Source organism: Excalfactoria chinensis, chromosome 8 (assembly GCF_039878825.1).
Source record: "Excalfactoria chinensis isolate bCotChi1 chromosome 8, bCotChi1.hap2, whole genome shotgun sequence".
In the NCBI taxonomy this organism is placed as follows: domain Eukaryota; kingdom Metazoa; phylum Chordata; class Aves; order Galliformes; family Phasianidae; genus Excalfactoria; species Excalfactoria chinensis.
This window is the reverse complement of record NC_092832.1, coordinates 22,825,646-22,845,224: the sequence shown is the minus strand read 5'-3', so window position 1 is coordinate 22,845,224 and position 19,579 is coordinate 22,825,646. Positions and strand designations below refer to the sequence as shown.

Below are 19,579 nucleotides of genomic sequence, written 5' to 3'. Positions count from 1 at the left end.
TGCAGCTCTTATTATTGATGTATGACTGACGAATGAGCTTTGCAGTGAGGAAAGAGCAGTTGAAAGATTAAACATTATATTCATACTGTACTGATGTGCTTAGTGAGTAACTATTTTCAGGTTATTATTTACTTCTGTTGTCAGTCACATTTCATTTAGTAGATGAATTTGTGAATCTAATTATTGTTTCACTTAGCCCCAAATGACTTGATGCATCTGACATAGTTATTGCTATTGGATAAGTTGATTACAATATCATGCATTAAAAGTTCTCTTTTGTGCTAGTCGTTTAGGCAGCAGCAAGAGGAGACTGAACTTTAAAAACTTCCTGGAGCTAGGAATATCTCTTCTGCTGCTCATGTCCTTCGTCCCACTACAGCCTACTCTGAAGAATCTGTGCGATTCTTGTGTGAAAAAGTAGATTTTTCCACTCAGATACTTCTATTATGTAGGAACAGATAGAGCTTTTTATTTTCTTGGATGATTTCTGTTTCGGAGCTGTCAGAAAATGTGGTTCAGGAATACAACGCACCAGATTTCTTCCCCAGTTGCCAGCTGTGAAAATAACATGTTCTCTTCTAAACACAGCGTCTACTGTCATTTCTAAGTTGATTGTGCCACTGCGTTTGTGGGTTAGGTAGGGCAGAGTTACTGCCTTTGGAAATGTTTGGTTAGGACACTTGTAAACAGAGCATAGTTAGTAAAAAGTACATTTTTTTAACATATTATGCAATACTGTGAGATACATGCGTTGGTACATATCATGCAACACTACAAGATATCCTTTTCTCTTAAAATATAAGTTTTTACTTTTATCATCCAATAATTATTCAGGAAAAACAAGAAGAAAATGAGCTGCGTGCCCTCCCACCCCCTTCTTCTGCACAATTGGCTGCCCTGAGTTTTACACTCATTGAGGCAGCAAATGAACAAGGCATATCAGATGATGACTTCAGAATTCGTCAAGAAATTGTAAGCGAGATGGAGAAAATTATTCAACAGCCCTTACCAGGTATCCATAGCATCCTCCATTTTCTCTACTTGGAAATTGTTCTTTTTATTAATGAAGAATTAATACATTTGAGGCTGAAGTATCTTTGTATCATGCAATAGTAATATATACAGGCACTTTAATACTGGCAGTTGATTTAAAAGCAGCTAACGAATCCACCAAAAGAGAGAAATATGATTGTCCTTACCTTTGCTTCTCTCTGTATGTTTTTATTGAAGCTGTTGGTCCTCTTTAAAGTGGTGATTTGTAATAAAGACGAAGTATCCAGAGCACCAAATATTTCCTACCTAGTTATGATTAAAGCTGCAGCCACTGAGGATCTCCTTCAGGCTCCAGTCCTACCAACCCTTCCACCTGTACCTTACCTAACAGTACTGAACGTCTGTGGCTTTTACAGTAGAGAGGTTTATTTTTCAAGTGTACTTAGCTATGCTTGCATTAGTGTCACAGGGGCTCGGGCAGGAAGGGGAATATGAGAAGGTGCTTGAAGTAGAAGAAAGAAAAAGTTCTACCAGTCCTTCAAATGTTTTTGATGTCTTTTAGGGGCAAGTAAAAGTTACATGACTCAGTTTTCTTTAAAGCCTCGGTTTAGGAAGAAGAGTGTTAGACCCCAGTGGTTTTTGTAGCCATATGAGACATTTTCAGTACTCAGTTGTGATCTGAAGTATCTATGGATATTAATCAGCAAATATTTGTTAAAACAAGTTATTTAGATCAAGAAATGTTGTTTAGCAAGTATTTCTTCTCGTGTATTTTTAACTAGTGGGTATTAAATGAAGAATTACTTTAAGTAGGTCAAAATATTGCATTCACCTAACGATATATAAATACCATACCTTATGCCATACCTTATCTTTGAGTGCTTTATGTTGATAGAAATGTGAAACGTAGTCTGTGTAGGTATAATGCTTAGTCACGTGAGTTGCTTTGGTGGACCTAGGTAAGTTCATAGAATCATAGAATTACCAAGCTTGAAAAGGGCCTCTAAGATCATCTAGTCCAATCATCCACCTACCACCACTATTTCCCACTAAAGCATGTCCCTCAGTACAACATGTAAATGTTTCTTGAACACCTCCAGGGACGGAGGCTCAGCCTCCTCCCTGCCCATTCCAGCGCCTGAGCACTCTTTCAAATAAATGTTTTCTAATATCCAACCTGAACCTACCCTGGCGCAACTGGAAGCCATTCTCTCTTGTTCTATTGCTGGTTACACAGGAGAAGAGACTGACCCCCAACTCCTTTCTAGTTGTAGAGAGATAGAAGGTCTCCCCTGGACCTTATCTTCTCCGGATAATCCCAGTTGGTTTTTTTCTTTCTCAGATGTGCAGTAAGTTACTGTACTAGAACATGTAAAACATTCAAATCTAATGAAATATTAAAGTCATTGTTAGAAAAAATATTTCAAATGCCTTATTTCAGCTGTTAAAACCGGGTTGTTCTTCTGACTGTCTCTTTGTTTTAGAAATACCTTTCTTTTTCCCCTTTGCTCTACAAAAAATGCTGCTTTGAGAAGGATATTCCTTTGTTTTTTTGTTTGCTTTAGGATGATCAGAATTATTTTTGGGAGCTGTGTTTAATTTGTGCTGAAATGTAAGATGCTGTATTGAAGTTAGGCTTGCAGCATGCAACTATGCTAATCTGTTTACTTAGTGGTATTGCCACGTGTGGCTCCCAGTGCAAACTGACACACTGTTGAGCTTTCTGCTGATAGTATTTTGACAAAAGAGAAGGAAGTTATTAGTGTTCTTGTAAGTATTCATTAAAATTACTGTACTGGTGTCATTCAGCTGCCTGGAATGGTTAGAGTGATGAGCTGATGTGGAGCAGTTTGTAGCAGTAAGGGGGAGTTTGTTATTCTCCCTTTCAAAGCCTGTTATGTTCTGGTGAGTATTTTCAAAAGTTGTAACTTAGAAGGAAATTCACTTTATGCATAGTGTAGTAAACATGGGATGTCCTGGCATGGTTTGAAACTGTGTATAAGTAAAATAGATTTTCTCTTTTTTGTGATAGTTCTGTTTGAAAGTATTTGATCAGAATGCAAAGAGAACACAAAAAAGGCAGTAAAAGTCCTCTTTCCTGTGAGACTGTTTAAACACTGGAACAGGTTGTAAAGTCTCAGTTCTTGGAGATATTCAGGACCCAACTGGACACAGCCCCGGGTGTTCTGTGCAAGATGACCCTGTGTGAACAGGGTTGAACTAAAGAGTCTCCAGAGATTCCTTCCAACCTCAGCCGTTCTGCAGTTCTGTAATGAAAATCGCTCCTTGCTGCCCCAAACGATGAATAATTTTGAAAGAGTTGAGGACAGTCCCAATTTGCAGCTGACATACATTCATCACAGCCTTAATATATGTTTCAGGAAAGGTTTAGCTTACATAAATTGCTTCATGGTGTGATATGATATAAATTACTGCTCATGGAGTGGAATGACGTTTCACATGACATCATTACTAAATGAATACTTTGTAATTAACTTAGTCTAGATGTGTTGTACGTCCTTGCAGGTAAGGAACTGTAAGAACTGCAAAAGCCCTATTAAATGGGTACTATGCTTTGTGGCTTTAGTTATATTGAACTTGTTTTATATGCGTGGTTGTTATTGAATTGTGTTAGGAACCAGTACCACTTGGGAGTTAGAGTATCTAAAATAAAGTAAAGCACTTGTCACCACTAAAGAATATTTTCTTCTTAGCTGATAATTATAAATAATTATGTTTCTCTCTCTTCCAGACTGTTCACTGAGGATGTATGGCTCCTGCTTAACTCGATTTGCGTTTAAAACCAGTGATGTTAACATTGATATAAAATTCCCACCCAAGGTGAGTCGATACTGTCTTGATTTAACTTAGAGTGTTTGTGTGAAGTATATAATCTTTGATCTGGTGTCACATGTGCTATGAATCGAGTAGATAAAGTTTTCATTGTTTAGTAGATAACTTGTGTTCTGTTTTTTTGCACAATTTTATGCTATCTTATTTAAATGTATCGAGGAAGCGCTGTGGGAGTATGAAAGTAGTTGGCTCCAGATGAGTGGGCCTTTATGTGCTCAGAATTCTGACAGCAGAATCTCACGGGGCTTCATCTCCCACCCCTTTCTGGTTTTGTTTTTTGTTTATAAAAAGTTTTTCTTAATAGTGACAACTTTCACATTTTAGTCAGTTAGAAGTAGATCTCATATTCCAAGTTATGATATACTGTGATATAAAATTCCTGGAGAGTGGTATAAGCGGTTTTTAAGTGATACTGCAGTTACATGGAAAAATGAGGTATTTTTCTAACAATTGCACTTGGAGTGTATTATATCATTTCACAGAAGCTCAAAAATAGTGCTAATTTCTCATTTTCTTTGAATAATTTGCAGCCTCTTGAGTAATTACAGCTGATTTCTGGGGAGGAAACATTTTAAAATGTTAGTCTTTAAGAAATCTTCGAAAAGAAAGTTTTTGTTGTGGTGCATTTCTATTGGCATGTTTTGACATTGGAATTGCTGAGTATACAGTGTACAAAACATTGTCACTGATTGTACACCTTAAGTAGTTTGAAATGAGGTGTGAAGTGTAAAATCATTTATTCTGAATAATGTAAACTGTTTGAATTTTGTCGTTTTTAGATGAGTCAACCAGATGTTCTGATACAGGTGCTTGAAATCTTGAAGAACAGCGGTGAGTCTTAGTTGCTTCTCATTTCTACTTAATTAAAAATCAAATTGCTGTTCACCTGTTTTTATGTGTAATTTTTCAGTAAACTTAGTAAGTTACCTGAGTTGTTTTTTGAGTACTAGTGATTGTACAGAGGTAGAATGGCCGCTCAGGATGTCCAGCCTATTCAGACTGTCAAAAGTAATGGTAATTCTTTTTGACTTGATAGCTCAGATTATTTCACTTGGCAGGAAAACTTCCAGGCAGTAAACTTAGCAAACACTTTCCACTTTCATATGAACATCAACCGGAACTGCTGCAAAACTGCTGTAATTTGTGGTCTCCTTGTTCTCTCAGGAACTCATCTAACTCCATAAAATACATGTGTAGAACCAGATGAAAGAAGTAGCATTGCATTATCGAATCTTTCAGATGATTTTCGACCAATCAGCTCCACAAGCAGTTTGCAAACCAGCCCAATTTGTTCAGAATTTTACCTTGTGTTTTTCAAATATTATAAGGATGAAAAATGTTCTAAACGAAATGCCAGCTGGGTTTCCCAGTGGGGACCTTTCTTTTTTTCCTACTGACTGTGTTGTACTTACAAATGCCGCACTTACTGTTTTTTCTGTGAATGCCTGATATAGAAGACACAGCTGGGATAATTGTGAAAGACTCTTACATATGACATTTTTTCTCCTTGCATAGCTGTCTACTCAGACGTGGAGTCAGATTTCCATGCCAAAGTTCCTGTTGTCTTTTGCAAAGATATTAAAAGGTAAAAAAGAAGGAAAAGATTTTTAATGAGATACTTGTTTCTATAATGCTTGTTTATAGCAGCCTCTGGCATATGTTCTTGACAAGAAGTATTAGCAACGTTCATGCAAAGGGGAAATCCTCATATTGAAAATGCAATATAGAAAGAACTCTTAGTTTTGTTCCTGTGCTTGGACTAGAGGAGGTGCATGTAGCTTATCGGCTGTAGGACTCTGAAAATAGCAGTTTTGCTTGCAGTTATGTAAAGGAAGCTCAGGGTGTTTCTCAGTTGGTACTTAAAATTTCTGCCAGCAGTTTAATCCAAGTGTTTAAGAACTACGTCTAAGATTCACGTTATCAGTAAGGAAACATCAACTGGCAGTTTCAGTAAATTCCTAATAAGTAGCAACCTCCAAAATGAAATGACTTTGTATGGTATCCACGTGGTTTTAACTGACTAGATATGTAACTGAAACTGTGGGGAAGCAAAAATATAGAAAGGACGGGCATATGTTTTTCTCATGCCTTTTTAAGTACTAAGAGAATGGTAGTAACTATTTTGAGAAGCAAAACCAGAAAATGTTCAGACGAGCTGTTTTGTGGGCTTACCAACTCTTAAATGAAGCAGACCTGTTCTTGTTTATTTAGTGTGTGAAAGATATACATGGAGCTTTTGAGTTATGTAAGACTGCACAATCAGGAAAAGGGAGAACTTAGAGCAAATTCTTTTGTTTTTTTAGTTGTATTGTAATGACAGTTTGTATACTTAGCTGTTGTGAACTTCAGTAAGTTACAGATTCAAGCGATGAATTAATAGTAAAGAAAACTGCATTATATTCTGTTGCTTTTGTTTAAGAGGTCAGGTTCTTTTCTAGGGAGGATGCATGTTTTTAGTTTTGTGGAAATGATTTCACTGTCTCACACCTCTGATCATCGTTTGTGTACTTGAGGAAAAGATGATTTTTTTTTTCCTGTCTTACATTTGTAATTACAGTGGTTTGACATGTAAAGTTAGTGCTAGAAATGATGTGGCTTGCCTTACAACTGACCTGCTGGCTGCACTTGGTAAACTGGAGCCTGTCCTCATTCCTTTGGTTTTGGCTTTCCGCTACTGGGCTAAAGTAAGTGTACAAATACTGAGGATATTTAAATATGTTTACTTCCTCTTCTTAAGTACTGTGTACAGCGTAATATATGTTATACCATGAGAAAAGAACTTGGTGCTACTATTTCACCTAGAATGAGAGTGAAGATTTTGGTGTGGAAACTATATATGTTTTTGAAGCTTCCACTATTCTGTTGACAAGCTATTATACTAGTTTTTTAACTTAATTGTTCCTTGAAAACCAGCTCAACTGAGCAAACTGGTCTTACAAACTCCCTGCTATTGAGATAGCATTGGGGAAATTTGCATTTGTTCTAAGGAGAGTCTGTTGCCATATCCTATTGTACTTCTTGTAGGTATCAATGGTGATCGCAGGAATCAAGTTAAAATGTTTACAGCCAGCATTTAACTGTCATGTAACTGAACGCTGAAATTGCTGTCAGACCATATTTAGGATGTCTCGGCTTCATCAGAAAGTTAGTTCTGATATTTTTGTATAATTCAGCAATGCTTTTATAAAAATATCTGTTTTACAACATGTAGAAAAACAGCAATAGAAACTATAGAGAACTGTTTGAAGTCTGACACGTTACATCTCCCGTGAGTTCTCGTGGGAGAGACCAGAATCAGATTACAACCAGATGAATGGAATCTCCATACATGAAATGTTGCACAAAACAAATGCCTGACAGATAAGAAGATAAATATGTCCCACAATCACAAAATGTGAAGATAGTGAAAAGAATAAGATAAAATAAAACAGTATAACTAAGACACTATATGAATTATTATAACTTGCATTTTCTCTGTATGTGGCAGATGTGTTCTTTTAAATGTGCCTATTGCTACAATAAAATAAGTGTATTGTATAACGATCTGAATTACAGATGAGCAGTAGATGATTGAGGATTGCTTATATTGCTTTGCCATTTCCTGTCTGCATTTATAAAGCAAAATGCAATACACTGTTTACTACAGTTTTTGAGATAAAGAGTTTTGTGTTTGACTTTGTCACATTACTTCTTAAATATTTATCCCTTTATGATATATTTTAAATTAAAATGCTGTTGTTGTGTCAGAAAATTAATGATGTTTTCTGTTACAGCTCTGCCACATTGACTGTCAGGCTGAAGGTGGAATTCCCTCCTATTCCTTTGCCTTAATGGTGATATTTTTTCTTCAACAAAGGAAGCCACCTATTTTACCATCCTATTTGGGCAATTGGGTAAGTGTTCCGATAATACTATTAAATTAGTATTAAATTATTAGGTTATTTCAGTATTCTAAAAGGTCATAATCTGCACAAAATTTGTTTGCCTTATAAATTTGTAAATAGAACATATGGGTATCTAATCCTTGTGCAGCTGACAACAGCTGCTGTAGCCTGTGCAATGGTACCATGCTGTATTTTGGAGTAGGGAGGAATATCCTTTCTTCTTTAATTCAGTTATCTGTCACTAGTTATTAGTTGTCCTTGTTACTTTTTGTGAAATCTTTGTCTGTATGTATTATATGCAGTCTTTGTTCAGAGCTACTCTAATTGTTGTTAGATTGAAGGCTTTGATTCAAAGAAGCCAGATGAGCACCAGCTGAAAGGTATAGAAGAAGAAGAGTTTGTACGGTGGGAGTACAAACCATCAACAAATGGTTCAGCAAAAAACTCAGTTGGAGCAGAAGGTAAAACTAAAGTTGAACAGCAAAAAGGTGGTGGTAAGAAAGTAACAAGCTCAGAAGTGGACAGCCAAAGTAATGCAAAGGAGAAGCACGGCAAAGTAAGTCATCAGTTTTATTTCACTGAAATTCATATTCTATGTTTCAACCTTGTTTTGGATCTTTACACATTAATGTTAGATGCAACCAAGAAAAAAATTGGAATTTGTGTATCTTATAACATCTGAGCACTCTTTTCTATTTCAGTCTCTCTTAGCATTCAAAACCCCTCACCAAGTTTCACTGGGGCAACTGTGGTTAGAACTGTTGAAGTTTTACACACTGGAATTTGCTTTGGAGGAGTATGTCATCAGCATACGGGTACGAGAACTCTTAACCAGAGAGAACAAGAACTGGCCTAAAAGGCGAATAGCCATTGAAGGTAGGATGGTACCTTTTTCTCATTCTGTAGTGTGTGTGTGTGATAATCTTTTCTTTACCCAATACAAGTCTGTCACAACATGTCTAGATAGCAAACCAAATAATACTAGAAGGAATAGTAATTGAATGGGAAAGTATATTGTTTTTGTGGCGTATTTTGTCTGCTGTTTAAACTGTTTGAAGACCAGCTTTCTGTGTAAGCACTACTTTTCCTGGTCCTGCAAAGTGCAGATCTCACCGTTTCTGTTCTTACCTTCATCTCTTTCATATATTTTTGTAAACAATCGGTTTTTTTTCTTCCTAGATCCCTTTGCACTAAAAAGGAACGTTGCACGAAGTCTAAATAGCCAGATGGTATTTGAGTACATCCTGGAGCGATTTAGGACAGCATATAAATATTTTGCATGTCCACAAAGTAAAGATGGGATTAAATCCAAGCCAGATACCAGAAAGAAAGAGAAAGGGAAAATTAATAACAAGAAATCCACAAGATCTGAAGAGTCTGTAAACAACTGTTGCCTTTTACAAGGGGATAAAATTGTAGACAAACAAAATACAGAAAGTGGATGTACCATACCAGAGAATGAACTTGAATGTAATGAAATGGAAGAATCTGTAGCCAGAAGATACGCTTTGAAGAACAGAGACTCTTTACTACTTTCAGCATTGGACTCTAGTTATGATGAAGACAAAGAAGAAGCATTGTCCCTTATTTCTAATGAATGCTGTGAATTAAAGCAGAAATCACTTAAAGAAGGAGATGATCTAGAAATTTCAGAAGTTTGTCTGACTGAAGGTGAGCTGAGCCACAACTGTAACTGCAGTGAACATCAGTCCTATGACAGAAATTCTAGTAATGAATTCTCTGATGCTGAAAGTAGACAGAGTTTGGTAACAGAGTCTTCTCAGAACAAGTGCACTGGCACACCAGCTACCTCGCACAACTGCAAAGCAATGGTGGAAGCTCACGATCTCAAAGATGAAGGCAGACTCTCTACAGAAGAAATGCATTATGTGTTTGATAAGTTTATTTTGACTTCAGGAAAGGTAAGTGGTGTATTTAAGCAGTGCTGGTTGCGTATGAGGGGCTGTTACTTTCAAACAACTAAAATTAGGAGTGGGTGGGCAACAAGATTGTCCACTTATTGTTGCAATCTCTGTTATGAATGGGAGCTCTGGTACTTTTAAAGGATCTTTTACTCAGGACTGAAAACTTCTGAAAACGTGTGCTGTTTGGACTAGACAGTCTGATGTACCCCTCTATAGCAAAGCTTTCTGATTTTTCACTTCTCCTGCCTTATTATAGAATTTCTAGATGCTTGTGTTCTTTGTAGAGACTAATGTAACTGTCGAGATATTTAATATTCTCGCCTGTATAAGTTAAATTGAATTGTTGGGTCTGTTGAATAATCTTAAAAGTGTAATAATTATATTTCTTTCTTCCTTTTTTTTAACTTTATTTATTTATTTATTTAAAGCCTCCAACTATAGTATGCAGCATCTGCAAACGGGATGGACATTCCAAAAATGATTGCCCTGAGGATTTTAAGAAAATCGATCTTAAACCACTACCACCAATGACAGACCGATTTCGAGAAATACTTGATATAGTGTGCAAGAGATGTTTCGGTAAGTTGGAAAAGCATTTGCACTCCCCTGCAAACTGCGATCTGTAGTCTGGAGGGGAAAAAAAATAGAAGAAGGGATAAACTACTAATTCCAGTAGATACAGCAAGAATTTCTTCTTCCAGGTACTTTAGGCTACAAATTGGCCATCTGAAGTAAAATCCTAGCAACTCTAATGACAACATAAAAAGAAATAATAACATTTTAATTGATATTCAAAGAAAGGAAATGTTATGTTGTTGTTTTTTTCAATAAAAGTTAAGAAAAAGTAAAATATATCCAATCTGATGCTTGTATTTAGCTGAAAAACTATTTTTGAGGTAGCAGAATGTCATGTCTGATTGTGCTTTCACTTGTTTTTACTTAGATGAATTATCTCCTCCTTTATCTGAGCAACAAAACAGAGAACAGATTCTGGCAAGTTTGGAAAGATTTATTCGTAAAGAGTATAATGGTATGTATATGGCAATAGGTAGTGATTCTTGATCATACTTCTTCACCGAAGTTTTCCGGAACATAATAAACTAATTTGTATCTTTAATGCTCATTTTCTTTGTTAAAGCAGTGGCATCTCTTTTCCTCTGCATGTAAACCTATCTTACGGGCTTCTAAACTTAACAACTGCCTACTATGATATTCCATAGAAATGTCCTGTTATTGTCAGAAAAGCATCAAGGGGGATAATGCAGATACAGTTCTCTCATAGTCAAGACGAGGGAAAAAAAAACAGAATAGGCCCAAGCCAGTTGGGTTTAGGATTATCTGGATTGTGATCCAAATACTTTTGTTGCCTAGTCACCAATGTTTGAGTGTTTTGGAAATCTTACTCAGCTCGTATCTTAACATCCCTTTTATAAAGTAGGAAGAAGTGTCTTATTACAGAAATGGCATTCAAGGCCCAGAGATGAGAAGTGACTTTTTGGAGAAGTTATAAAGCAGTGCTAGAGCACAGTTTTTCTTTCTGATTCAGTTCCTTTAATCAGTGAAAATTATTATGTTTTCTCCTTCATCAACAATGAAATGTTAGAAATGATGTTGTAGGTTCCCTCTGAAGTGCATTTTATGTATGCCTGTGCATCTCAGTTAAGTGATATTCTGTAGTAAAGATGTATTGTTAAACTGTAACAGAGTTTTATTTTATCTACGTTTGCTTAGTTGTTCTACGTTTGCTTAATTGTTCTACATTTGCTTAATTGTTCTACATTTTTGATTAGATAAAGCTAGACTTTGCTTGTTTGGCTCTTCAAAGAATGGATTTGGATTTCGGGACAGTGATCTAGATATCTGCATGACATTGGAAGGCCATGAAAATGCAGAGGTAAGAGTTTCGTACAGATGGGGCTCCTATTTACTGGGCAGGTGGGATTTTGCTTCTAGCACATAGATTTGTACTCTACACAATTAAAGCAAGATGTAATTTATTTTAGTTCTAACATGCTATAATAGTGCATTGTAAAAGTACACACAGAGAATGAGTCACCTTTTTATATAAATTCATGTGTTAGTTTACAGACTGTTTCTTTTTGTACTTTTTCTTTATGATTGATGTTTGATTGATGGCAGATATGCTTATTGAGATAGAAGCCATATTTAAACATCTTAAGCTGTGGCATTTATTTTTCCTAGAAATTGAACTGTAAAGAAATAATAGAAGGCTTGGCAAAAGTTCTTAAGAAGCATCCAGGTAAGTGTTTAAAAGTATTGTTTGTTTTATATTTACATTTAATATATATGTAGTTAATAGAAATGTTTTATGTACTAAAGTGTTGCCTCTCCAGGTCTGAGAAACATCTTGCCTATAACAACAGCCAAAGTGCCTATAGTAAAATTTGAACACAGACGAAGTGGCTTAGAAGGAGATATCAGTTTATACAATACACTGGTAAGTATCTGTTTGTTTGAGTTCAAAAAAACCTTTATAATTTGTTGTAACTCATTCAAGTAGTCATTTGAGGGAATAATTTAGAGACCAGAATTAAAATTCTTGTGTTCCTTTTTTTTTTTTCCTCATTTAAATAACATCTTTACCCTTAGCCCAGCTCAAGTAGCTGTATAACATGATGGCACAGCAACAGCATGGTATACAAAACATCTTCGTGAATGCTCCTGAATGCATCTGTCCTGATTTCATATTTCAGCTAGATTTGTGATGGAAAAGTTGTGTGAATGTTAGGGAATAGCTGTGTGGGTTTGTAGTCCTCCAGTTGTACTATAATAAACCATAAATTACATTGAGACACTTGTTTGATTTTTTTCAGGCCCAGCATAATACAAGAATGCTGGCTACGTATGCAGCTATTGATCCTAGAGTGCAATATCTGGGTTATACAATGAAAGTTTTTGCAAAGGTAATACACAAAGAAAATACTTATTTGTACAGCATAGTGTTTCCAATACAGCCACTGAGTTTACCTTTTGCTTAACACCAACAAGAAAGGAGATAGCAGAATGCTGTTAATATGAAGAAGCACTCTTAAGCTGACTGCAGTCCATCTGGTTGTGTCTGTCTGAATCAAGTTCTAATGGGATTTTTCAACTTTGGCACATTATAAAAAAAAAACAAACAACACACTAAATTGGTTATTAGAAAGTTTTCTGGTTTTCTGTTAGGCAAAAATTGATTCTGAGTTTTCCAGATGGTACTTTAATTTGAAGATGTTCATTTTTTATTCCTTGTAAACCTGTTTTTCTGTATGAGGTGATTCTCTGTTGGCGGTGGGGTTATGTTTGCTAACTGGCGTAGTTATTGGTCTTGAATAATGTAATGTAAATTCAGTATTTTGTTTAAAATGTGTTGTTTTCAGCGCTGCGACATTGGTGATGCATCCCGTGGTAGTCTGTCTTCATATGCCTACATTCTTATGGTTTTGTACTTTCTACAACAGAGAAATCCACCAGTTATTCCAGTTCTTCAGGAGGTACGTTTAGGTAAAAAAAAAAAAAAATAGGCTATGAAGTATTGCTGCATAAATTCATATATGAGAAATCTGTGCGTTAGGGTCAGAAGGATGAATGAAGCACAGAGCCTTTCCTCGTTGGCAGGTTCTTAACTCTCGCTTTGTTTTGGTGGGTAAAACTGCAAAAGAAAATTAAAAAAAAAAAAAAGTGAATCTGTTGGACTTGAATTCTGCTGTTATATTTACTTGGAGATTTTGGCATTATGATACCTGAGCAGGATTTAAAAAAGGAAAAAAAGGCAAATGGAATGGAAGGAAGGGAATTGTAATTGAGGCTGTGCTAGATGCTCATAGGATGTAACTCCAGCTCTTCTATCAGTTATTCTAAGAAATGTCTTTTAAGACTCAGCTTCTTATCTTTAAGAGAGAATTTATTTTCCAATTTCATAAGAAGGTGTGGGAGAATAATCATTGCTTTGGTACAACTTTAAAGATACTGCTTTACATGTACCAGGAAGCTTTAAGACTATAACATTCTGTACTTTCTTTTCATGGACTGGAGGAATATATCTGGCTAACTGTCTACCTCTTCCTGAATATACTCTGTAACTGTAAAGCACTTTTGTAAGTTACCCCCCATCTGCATGCATGAAGAAAATTGGCTTTAACGTAGCAGCTGAGACTCTGACTTTCTTGGTGATATTTTAGTAGTGATTGAGAGTTGTTATTTTATTGCTGTCCCTGAGAGTATATTTAAATAAACTGGAATTTCCCCTTTGACTTTGCTCAAGTCTCCTTAGAGATGTTGTGGGCAAGAGGGATGTTGGAATCTCAATGATGTAATTCAGTCATGTTTTCTTATTTGTAAGGAATAAGTGAAAATAAAATATCCAAGTACTTTGCAAGAGGCATAGCAATAGTACAAAGTGACTTTCAAGCATTTTCCCAATGGGAAATTCTGTCTATGTATCAAATAATAGCTAAAATGGAAAGACTTCTACTTTTGTGCTGTTCTTAACAACTGCAGATATATTTATGGTGACCTTTAAATGATGGTGGTAACTGTCCCTCCCTGTTTTGGCAGATATTTGATGGAAAGCAGATTCCACAGAGAATGGTAGATGGATGGAATGCCTTTTTCTTTGATGACATGGAAGAACTGGTAATATTCTAATATCAAAAGGGTCACTAAACCTTAGGGTTCCTTTTTATGAGAAAGTGATTTATTTATAACAGTGTTATACACAAAGGAGAACTTCCATATCCATGTGATTACAGCTTCCCACTTTAATCCTGTTTTGCTGAAATATTTACTTTTTTATGTAAATGTATAACATATATACATAAAGATAAATAATAAAGGTAGCCCTGAATTGTCCTAATGTCTTCAATTGCACGTAGAAGAAGCGTCTGCCTTCTCTTGGAAAGAACACTGAATCACTTGGAGAGCTCTGGCTGGGGTTGCTGCGATTTTACACTGAAGAATTTGACTTCAAGGAATACGTGATCAGCATCCGACAGAAGAAGCTGTTAACTACATTTGAGAAACAGTGGACATCAAAATGTATTGCTATTGAAGGTACTTACGTGCTGACTTTTGCTTCCATTAATGCAAGTGTGATTCAGGATCTGTTCTCATGGTTGCGCAGGACCTTTATGTAAGCAAATTGCCATGTTTGAAAAACCCCTTGTTTACAAGTCCTACACTTTACAAAGTGAGATTAGACTCCTAATTTGTAGTATCACTTTGCTATCTACTGTTGTCTGCTCTATGAGAGTATTTGAAATGGAATTCTGTGTATTAGAAATTGTGTTGCAGCATGTTTTTTCCAACTTTGCCTTGTTTTTTCCTCCTTCTTTACACAGATCCTTTTGACTTGAATCATAATCTTGGTGCTGGAGTCTCTAGGAAAAGTAAGCTGTCAATCTCTATTGATGGTTATTGTTCACTGTTTTCTGAAGTGTTGTGCCTTTTCTGTTGTTTTCTAATAATTTTGTCTTTCATCATCAGTGACCAATTTCATAATGAAGGCATTTATCAATGGGAGGAAATTATTTGGTACCCCATTCTACCCAACTGTTGGAAGAGAAGCTGTAAGTTTTCAAAATTTTAGTATGTTTTTTAACTTTAGAACTGTTATCACAAATAGCTGTGAATAGGGCTTGTGTTCCTCATTGATTTTTAAAATCTTTCTCATTTTTTAAAGTATATTTCTGGAAACCCTGTTAGAATGTGAGCTGGCTTCCTAGGTAGGCGGGAAGGCTGATTTATTGTTATTTCCCCACATCTCTCTGGTATTTTTGTGGGTTTGTTTTTTTTTTTGCTTTCTAAATCTGCAGTTTTCATGAATTTGTTTTACAGGTTCTTTGATGCAGTTACTGTGTTCTGTTTTGTGCTGTGCCTAATAAAATATGGTCTGTTTTTATTGGGGCATTTGAGTGCTGTTGTGATACGAATAATAAGAATGCTTCATCAATTTCCCACCTGAACTTTGTTCAGTCTAGGGGGATTTAATCATAGTATTTGGGACAGAACATAGACTCCTTTGGAAGGCATATAAGCTGTGACTCACATTCCAAAATATATCGCATACAAAACCTTGCCTTTATGCTGTAAGAAACCATGGGGAAGGTGTAAGGTAGGCAGAAGGCGTGAGCCTGTGTAGGCTGTTCTGGAAATTTGGCCTCAGGCCTTAGGACAAACCCCTTTCTAGCTAAGACTGCTCAACTTCTCTGAAATATAAATAAGTTATCCAGGGGAAGGTATTGTCTAAGGGGCAATAACATTTAGGGAACTGAAGATAAGGCAAGTCTATTTTTCCTTCATTTTTCAGTCTTTTTAAATGAGTGATTTATACATTGTATCTGTCTGATGTATTTTGATAGGAATACTTCTTTGACTCAAAAGTGCTGACAGATGGAGAATTGGCTCCCAATGACAGATGTTGTCGTGTCTGTGGAAAAATTGGTCACTACATGAAAGACTGTCCAAAGAGGAGGAGGTAAGTAATACACAAAGCTAACTACTTAAAAGTTACAATCTTTGTGATTAAATCAGGAGAGAGTTGGAGATTTGCAGTTTAAATGGAAATGAAGAAAATGCTCTGAATTGCATAGAAAATCAGAGCTTCATATCTGACCTCAACTAACCATCCAGTTTTTGTTTTTCTTAAACTATTTCTCATCATCCCTTCAAGTCTTAAAAGTGCTCACGCAAGCACACACGTGGTATAATCAGTCCATATGTTGACATTTTTGCTTTGTGATCTATTTTAAATGTTTACCTTAAAATTTAAATCAGTCAGTTACCCTTTTATAGTGTCAACATTCAGTTGTGGACCACATTACCTGATTGCACAATTTGTGATATACTAAAGTGGATTTCCTGTACTGGTGATGTTTGGAAGGCAGTATTGAATTCAAATTGTTCTATACGGTAACATATCTTTGTAAGCCAGGTAAAATCTTGTTTATTAAAATTTAAAGGCAGATTATATCATACTAGGATAGTCAATTAAGGATCATACATCTGTACATCAATTGCAATTATGTCATTGGATTCAAAACTCTTGCTGAAAAGGATTCCTATTACATGGTAGGTTGGTGTGTCCAATGGAAGTTCATCAAGGATTGACAAAAAATTCACGCTCTTTGCATTTTTACATCTTTACATTTTCCATGAGCCATCCAGTGTAGGTTGTTTGACTCATCCTACAAACTGTGGAAGCCCTTACAAGTCAGTGTTTTCTTGTTAGTCTGAAGTCTGGGCTTTTTCATTTAGTCCTTGTGTTCAATTGAATACTCCATAATTCTTCCAAAGATTCTGTTTCTTTTCTTGCTACCGAGTCCCTTACTAATTGCAGGCGTTTATTTGGTCTGCAGACTTCAAGATATGTGAAACTGGTCTGGGTCCCCAAAGTCACAGGTTGACCAATTCTTACAGCTACTCTCAGTAATACATTCATCACAAGCACTAGCACATAGAATAGCATCACCTCTTTCCCTCTATCTGCCTCAGGACGAGTTGTGATCTGTCCTTCACAGAAACTGCTGCTATGGTACAGCCACCTGGAATATCTCATGAATAGTATATACAGCTCACTAAGTAGTACTAATACTTAATGCTACAGACGTTGTGCAGAAGAAGGCTTTTGTATCTTGTTTCAGTTCCTGATCACTAATAATTCTCCAGTTTTTTGCAGTTGTTCTGAGTCTTTAAAGAGCTTCAGTGCTCTCTTTCACATCCTGTCTGGGCTCAAGGTGCTAATACACTCATAAATAAATACTCCATCCCCAGTCAGATGGAGCCTTTACCTACAAAATATAGTTAACTTGTTTTTCCTATATTTGACTCAGTGGGATTGTTGTATAGAATTAACTCCCAAACTAGTTGGCAGACTAAGCCTTCTTTAGTGTGGGTATAGTTCTGGACCAGTGGTCAGGTTTCTTCTGGATGATACTGGGGAGTTTCTAAGTTGGTTAAGTTTGTGTAAACAGTTTATTCACCAGATTACATTCTGGAAGTACCTTTTACGGTATTCCTGAAGTATTTATATGCTGGTACAGCTGTTGGTTATGTAACCATTTCCTTTGCATATACCAAACTCTGTGGTTTTTGCATTTGTGTTTATAAAAACTTGCCATTTAGGTTAAAGAAAAAAGAGAATGAGAAAGATGATGAAAAAGAAGTGAAAGAAGATGATAGAGAAACAAGAGAGAAGAGGTGTTTCATCTGTGGAGATGTGGGTCACGTTAGAAGAGATTGTCCTGAATTCAAACAAGCCCGTCAGAGAAATAACAGTGTGCCAAGTAAGTAAAGCTTCTGTGTTTTTAGTATCATTTTAAAGTCCCGAGATCCATTCTTTCTAACTTTCTAAACAGACTTAGTAATTATCTTCAAAGTTTTTGCAACTGATTGTTTCAGTGATTGCAAAAAACAAAAAACAAAAAAGACCTTTTAGTCTAAGTGTTGTTTTTTCTGCAAGGGCAGAAGTATCTACTGAAATTCAGTCTTTGCATGGGTGGTTTAAAAAAAAACTACTTAGCAGTAAGTGTAGTGTACTTCAGAGCCTTGCATTTATTTGTCTTCCACTCACACTGGGTGCATTTGGTGTGGTAATCATAGTAATAATTGAATGCATTTCTTCTTCCAAGTGTTTGTTAAATGTTAGCTAACCCTCCATCATGTATGAGAGGTAAGTAAATGTATTTTCACAAAAAAACAGTGATTTTAAGTAACACTCTAAAAGCATGTAAATACATCAGGAGGCTTTTTAGATGCTGTTATATAATTGCAAACCCATTTCCATTAGGCTCTTACAGGTCCACATTACTTGAGAAATTAAGGAAGGAGGTGATAAATTAACTTCAGAGAGAACCTTGCTGTTTTCTGTATTATGTTATCCCTTTCTTTTCCCTCTTTGCCCAAAAGTTTTTGCTGTTGCTAATGCCATTTGAAATCCCACAACTCACAGCAATTGTGTGGAAGCCCTCTGTAAAGTAGCCTTCTTTATGTGTTCATGCTAGGATTTGTATTGCACAGAATTAAATGTTGGCTTTAGATGCTGTAAATATTAACATGAGCTGTTACCAATAGATGGAAAGGTTTCTGCTTAAAGGCAGGAGTATTTAAAGTGATTTTCCTACATTCTGTCACACAGTGCTTACAGTGTCACTGATTGCTGGTTTCGTGTTCATTATTCTGTAACCCTTAAACTTGTGCTTTTTATTTAAACTTTTTGTTCTTTGATTAGGCAGCCAGTTGGTCCGGAGCATGGTCAATTCACAGCTAGTGGCTGTAAGCCAGCAGCAAGTGGAAGGACCCTTGCGCACTAGACAGTCATCAGAATGTGTAAGTTCCAATTAGCTACAGTATCAAAGTAAGTAGTGTTAGCAAACCAGGAATCTTGGGCTGTGCTAGGAATAGTTCTGACCAGACTTTTTTAGCAGATTCTTGACTACCTAGCCAGGTAATACATATGTGATTTGTAATGCAGTGTCTCTTTGAGATTGTTCATGATGCTTCAGTGTGGAAACCATATAGTCAAATTTCATAAGAGAGTTCACAGTTCTGAAAGGTCAGCTTCAGTATCTGTTAAATACTTGTGAAATCTTGTTTTTATTTTTGGCAACATTCTGGAGTAACTAAGGGAAGTAAAACTCAGCTTATTGTTAAAATACTGTACATGTAGGTTTGTGACTACTGTGATTTTCTGTGGTTTAAGAGGGGACTGCAAGGAACAGACAGGGAACATGGGAAGCCATATGCTAGTTCAGATGTGATAAAGGGGGAGTCTGCAAGCGTAAACTAGAAGAACAGACAGAACAGTGAGGTTCCCAAGAGATGTTACCCAGGATTGTGGCCAGATGACTTTTGAATATCTCCAGGGAAAGAGATTCCACAGCCTCACTGGGTAACCAGCACTCAATCACTGTCACAGTGAAGAAATTT

At 36.2% G+C, this 19,579-nt stretch overlaps 1 protein-coding gene across 2 annotated transcripts in view; it reads left to right on the top strand.

The window, feature by feature from the left end:
* Positions 1 to 19,579, top strand: part of TUT4 (terminal uridylyl transferase 4) — a 39,447-nt gene that overhangs the window by 14,527 nt on the left and 5,341 nt on the right. For both annotated transcript variants that reach the window (XM_072342761.1, XM_072342762.1), the window contains exons 5-27: positions 835 to 1,012; positions 3,746 to 3,834; positions 4,626 to 4,677; positions 5,362 to 5,431; positions 6,404 to 6,530; positions 7,620 to 7,739; positions 8,065 to 8,286; positions 8,432 to 8,606; positions 8,910 to 9,652; positions 10,084 to 10,234; positions 10,599 to 10,685; positions 11,446 to 11,549; positions 11,858 to 11,915; positions 12,010 to 12,113; positions 12,490 to 12,579; positions 13,036 to 13,149; positions 14,213 to 14,290; positions 14,530 to 14,707; positions 14,995 to 15,042; positions 15,140 to 15,222; positions 16,015 to 16,130; positions 17,777 to 17,937; positions 18,882 to 18,979. In XM_072342761.1, the coding sequence (XP_072198862.1) occupies positions 835 to 1,012; positions 3,746 to 3,834; positions 4,626 to 4,677; positions 5,362 to 5,431; positions 6,404 to 6,530; positions 7,620 to 7,739; positions 8,065 to 8,286; positions 8,432 to 8,606; positions 8,910 to 9,652; positions 10,084 to 10,234; positions 10,599 to 10,685; positions 11,446 to 11,549; positions 11,858 to 11,915; positions 12,010 to 12,113; positions 12,490 to 12,579; positions 13,036 to 13,149; positions 14,213 to 14,290; positions 14,530 to 14,707; positions 14,995 to 15,042; positions 15,140 to 15,222; positions 16,015 to 16,130; positions 17,777 to 17,937; positions 18,882 to 18,979 (3,246 nt within the window). The remainder of the gene's footprint in view (positions 1 to 834; positions 1,013 to 3,745; positions 3,835 to 4,625; positions 4,678 to 5,361; positions 5,432 to 6,403; positions 6,531 to 7,619; positions 7,740 to 8,064; positions 8,287 to 8,431; positions 8,607 to 8,909; positions 9,653 to 10,083; positions 10,235 to 10,598; positions 10,686 to 11,445; positions 11,550 to 11,857; positions 11,916 to 12,009; positions 12,114 to 12,489; positions 12,580 to 13,035; positions 13,150 to 14,212; positions 14,291 to 14,529; positions 14,708 to 14,994; positions 15,043 to 15,139; positions 15,223 to 16,014; positions 16,131 to 17,776; positions 17,938 to 18,881; positions 18,980 to 19,579) is intronic.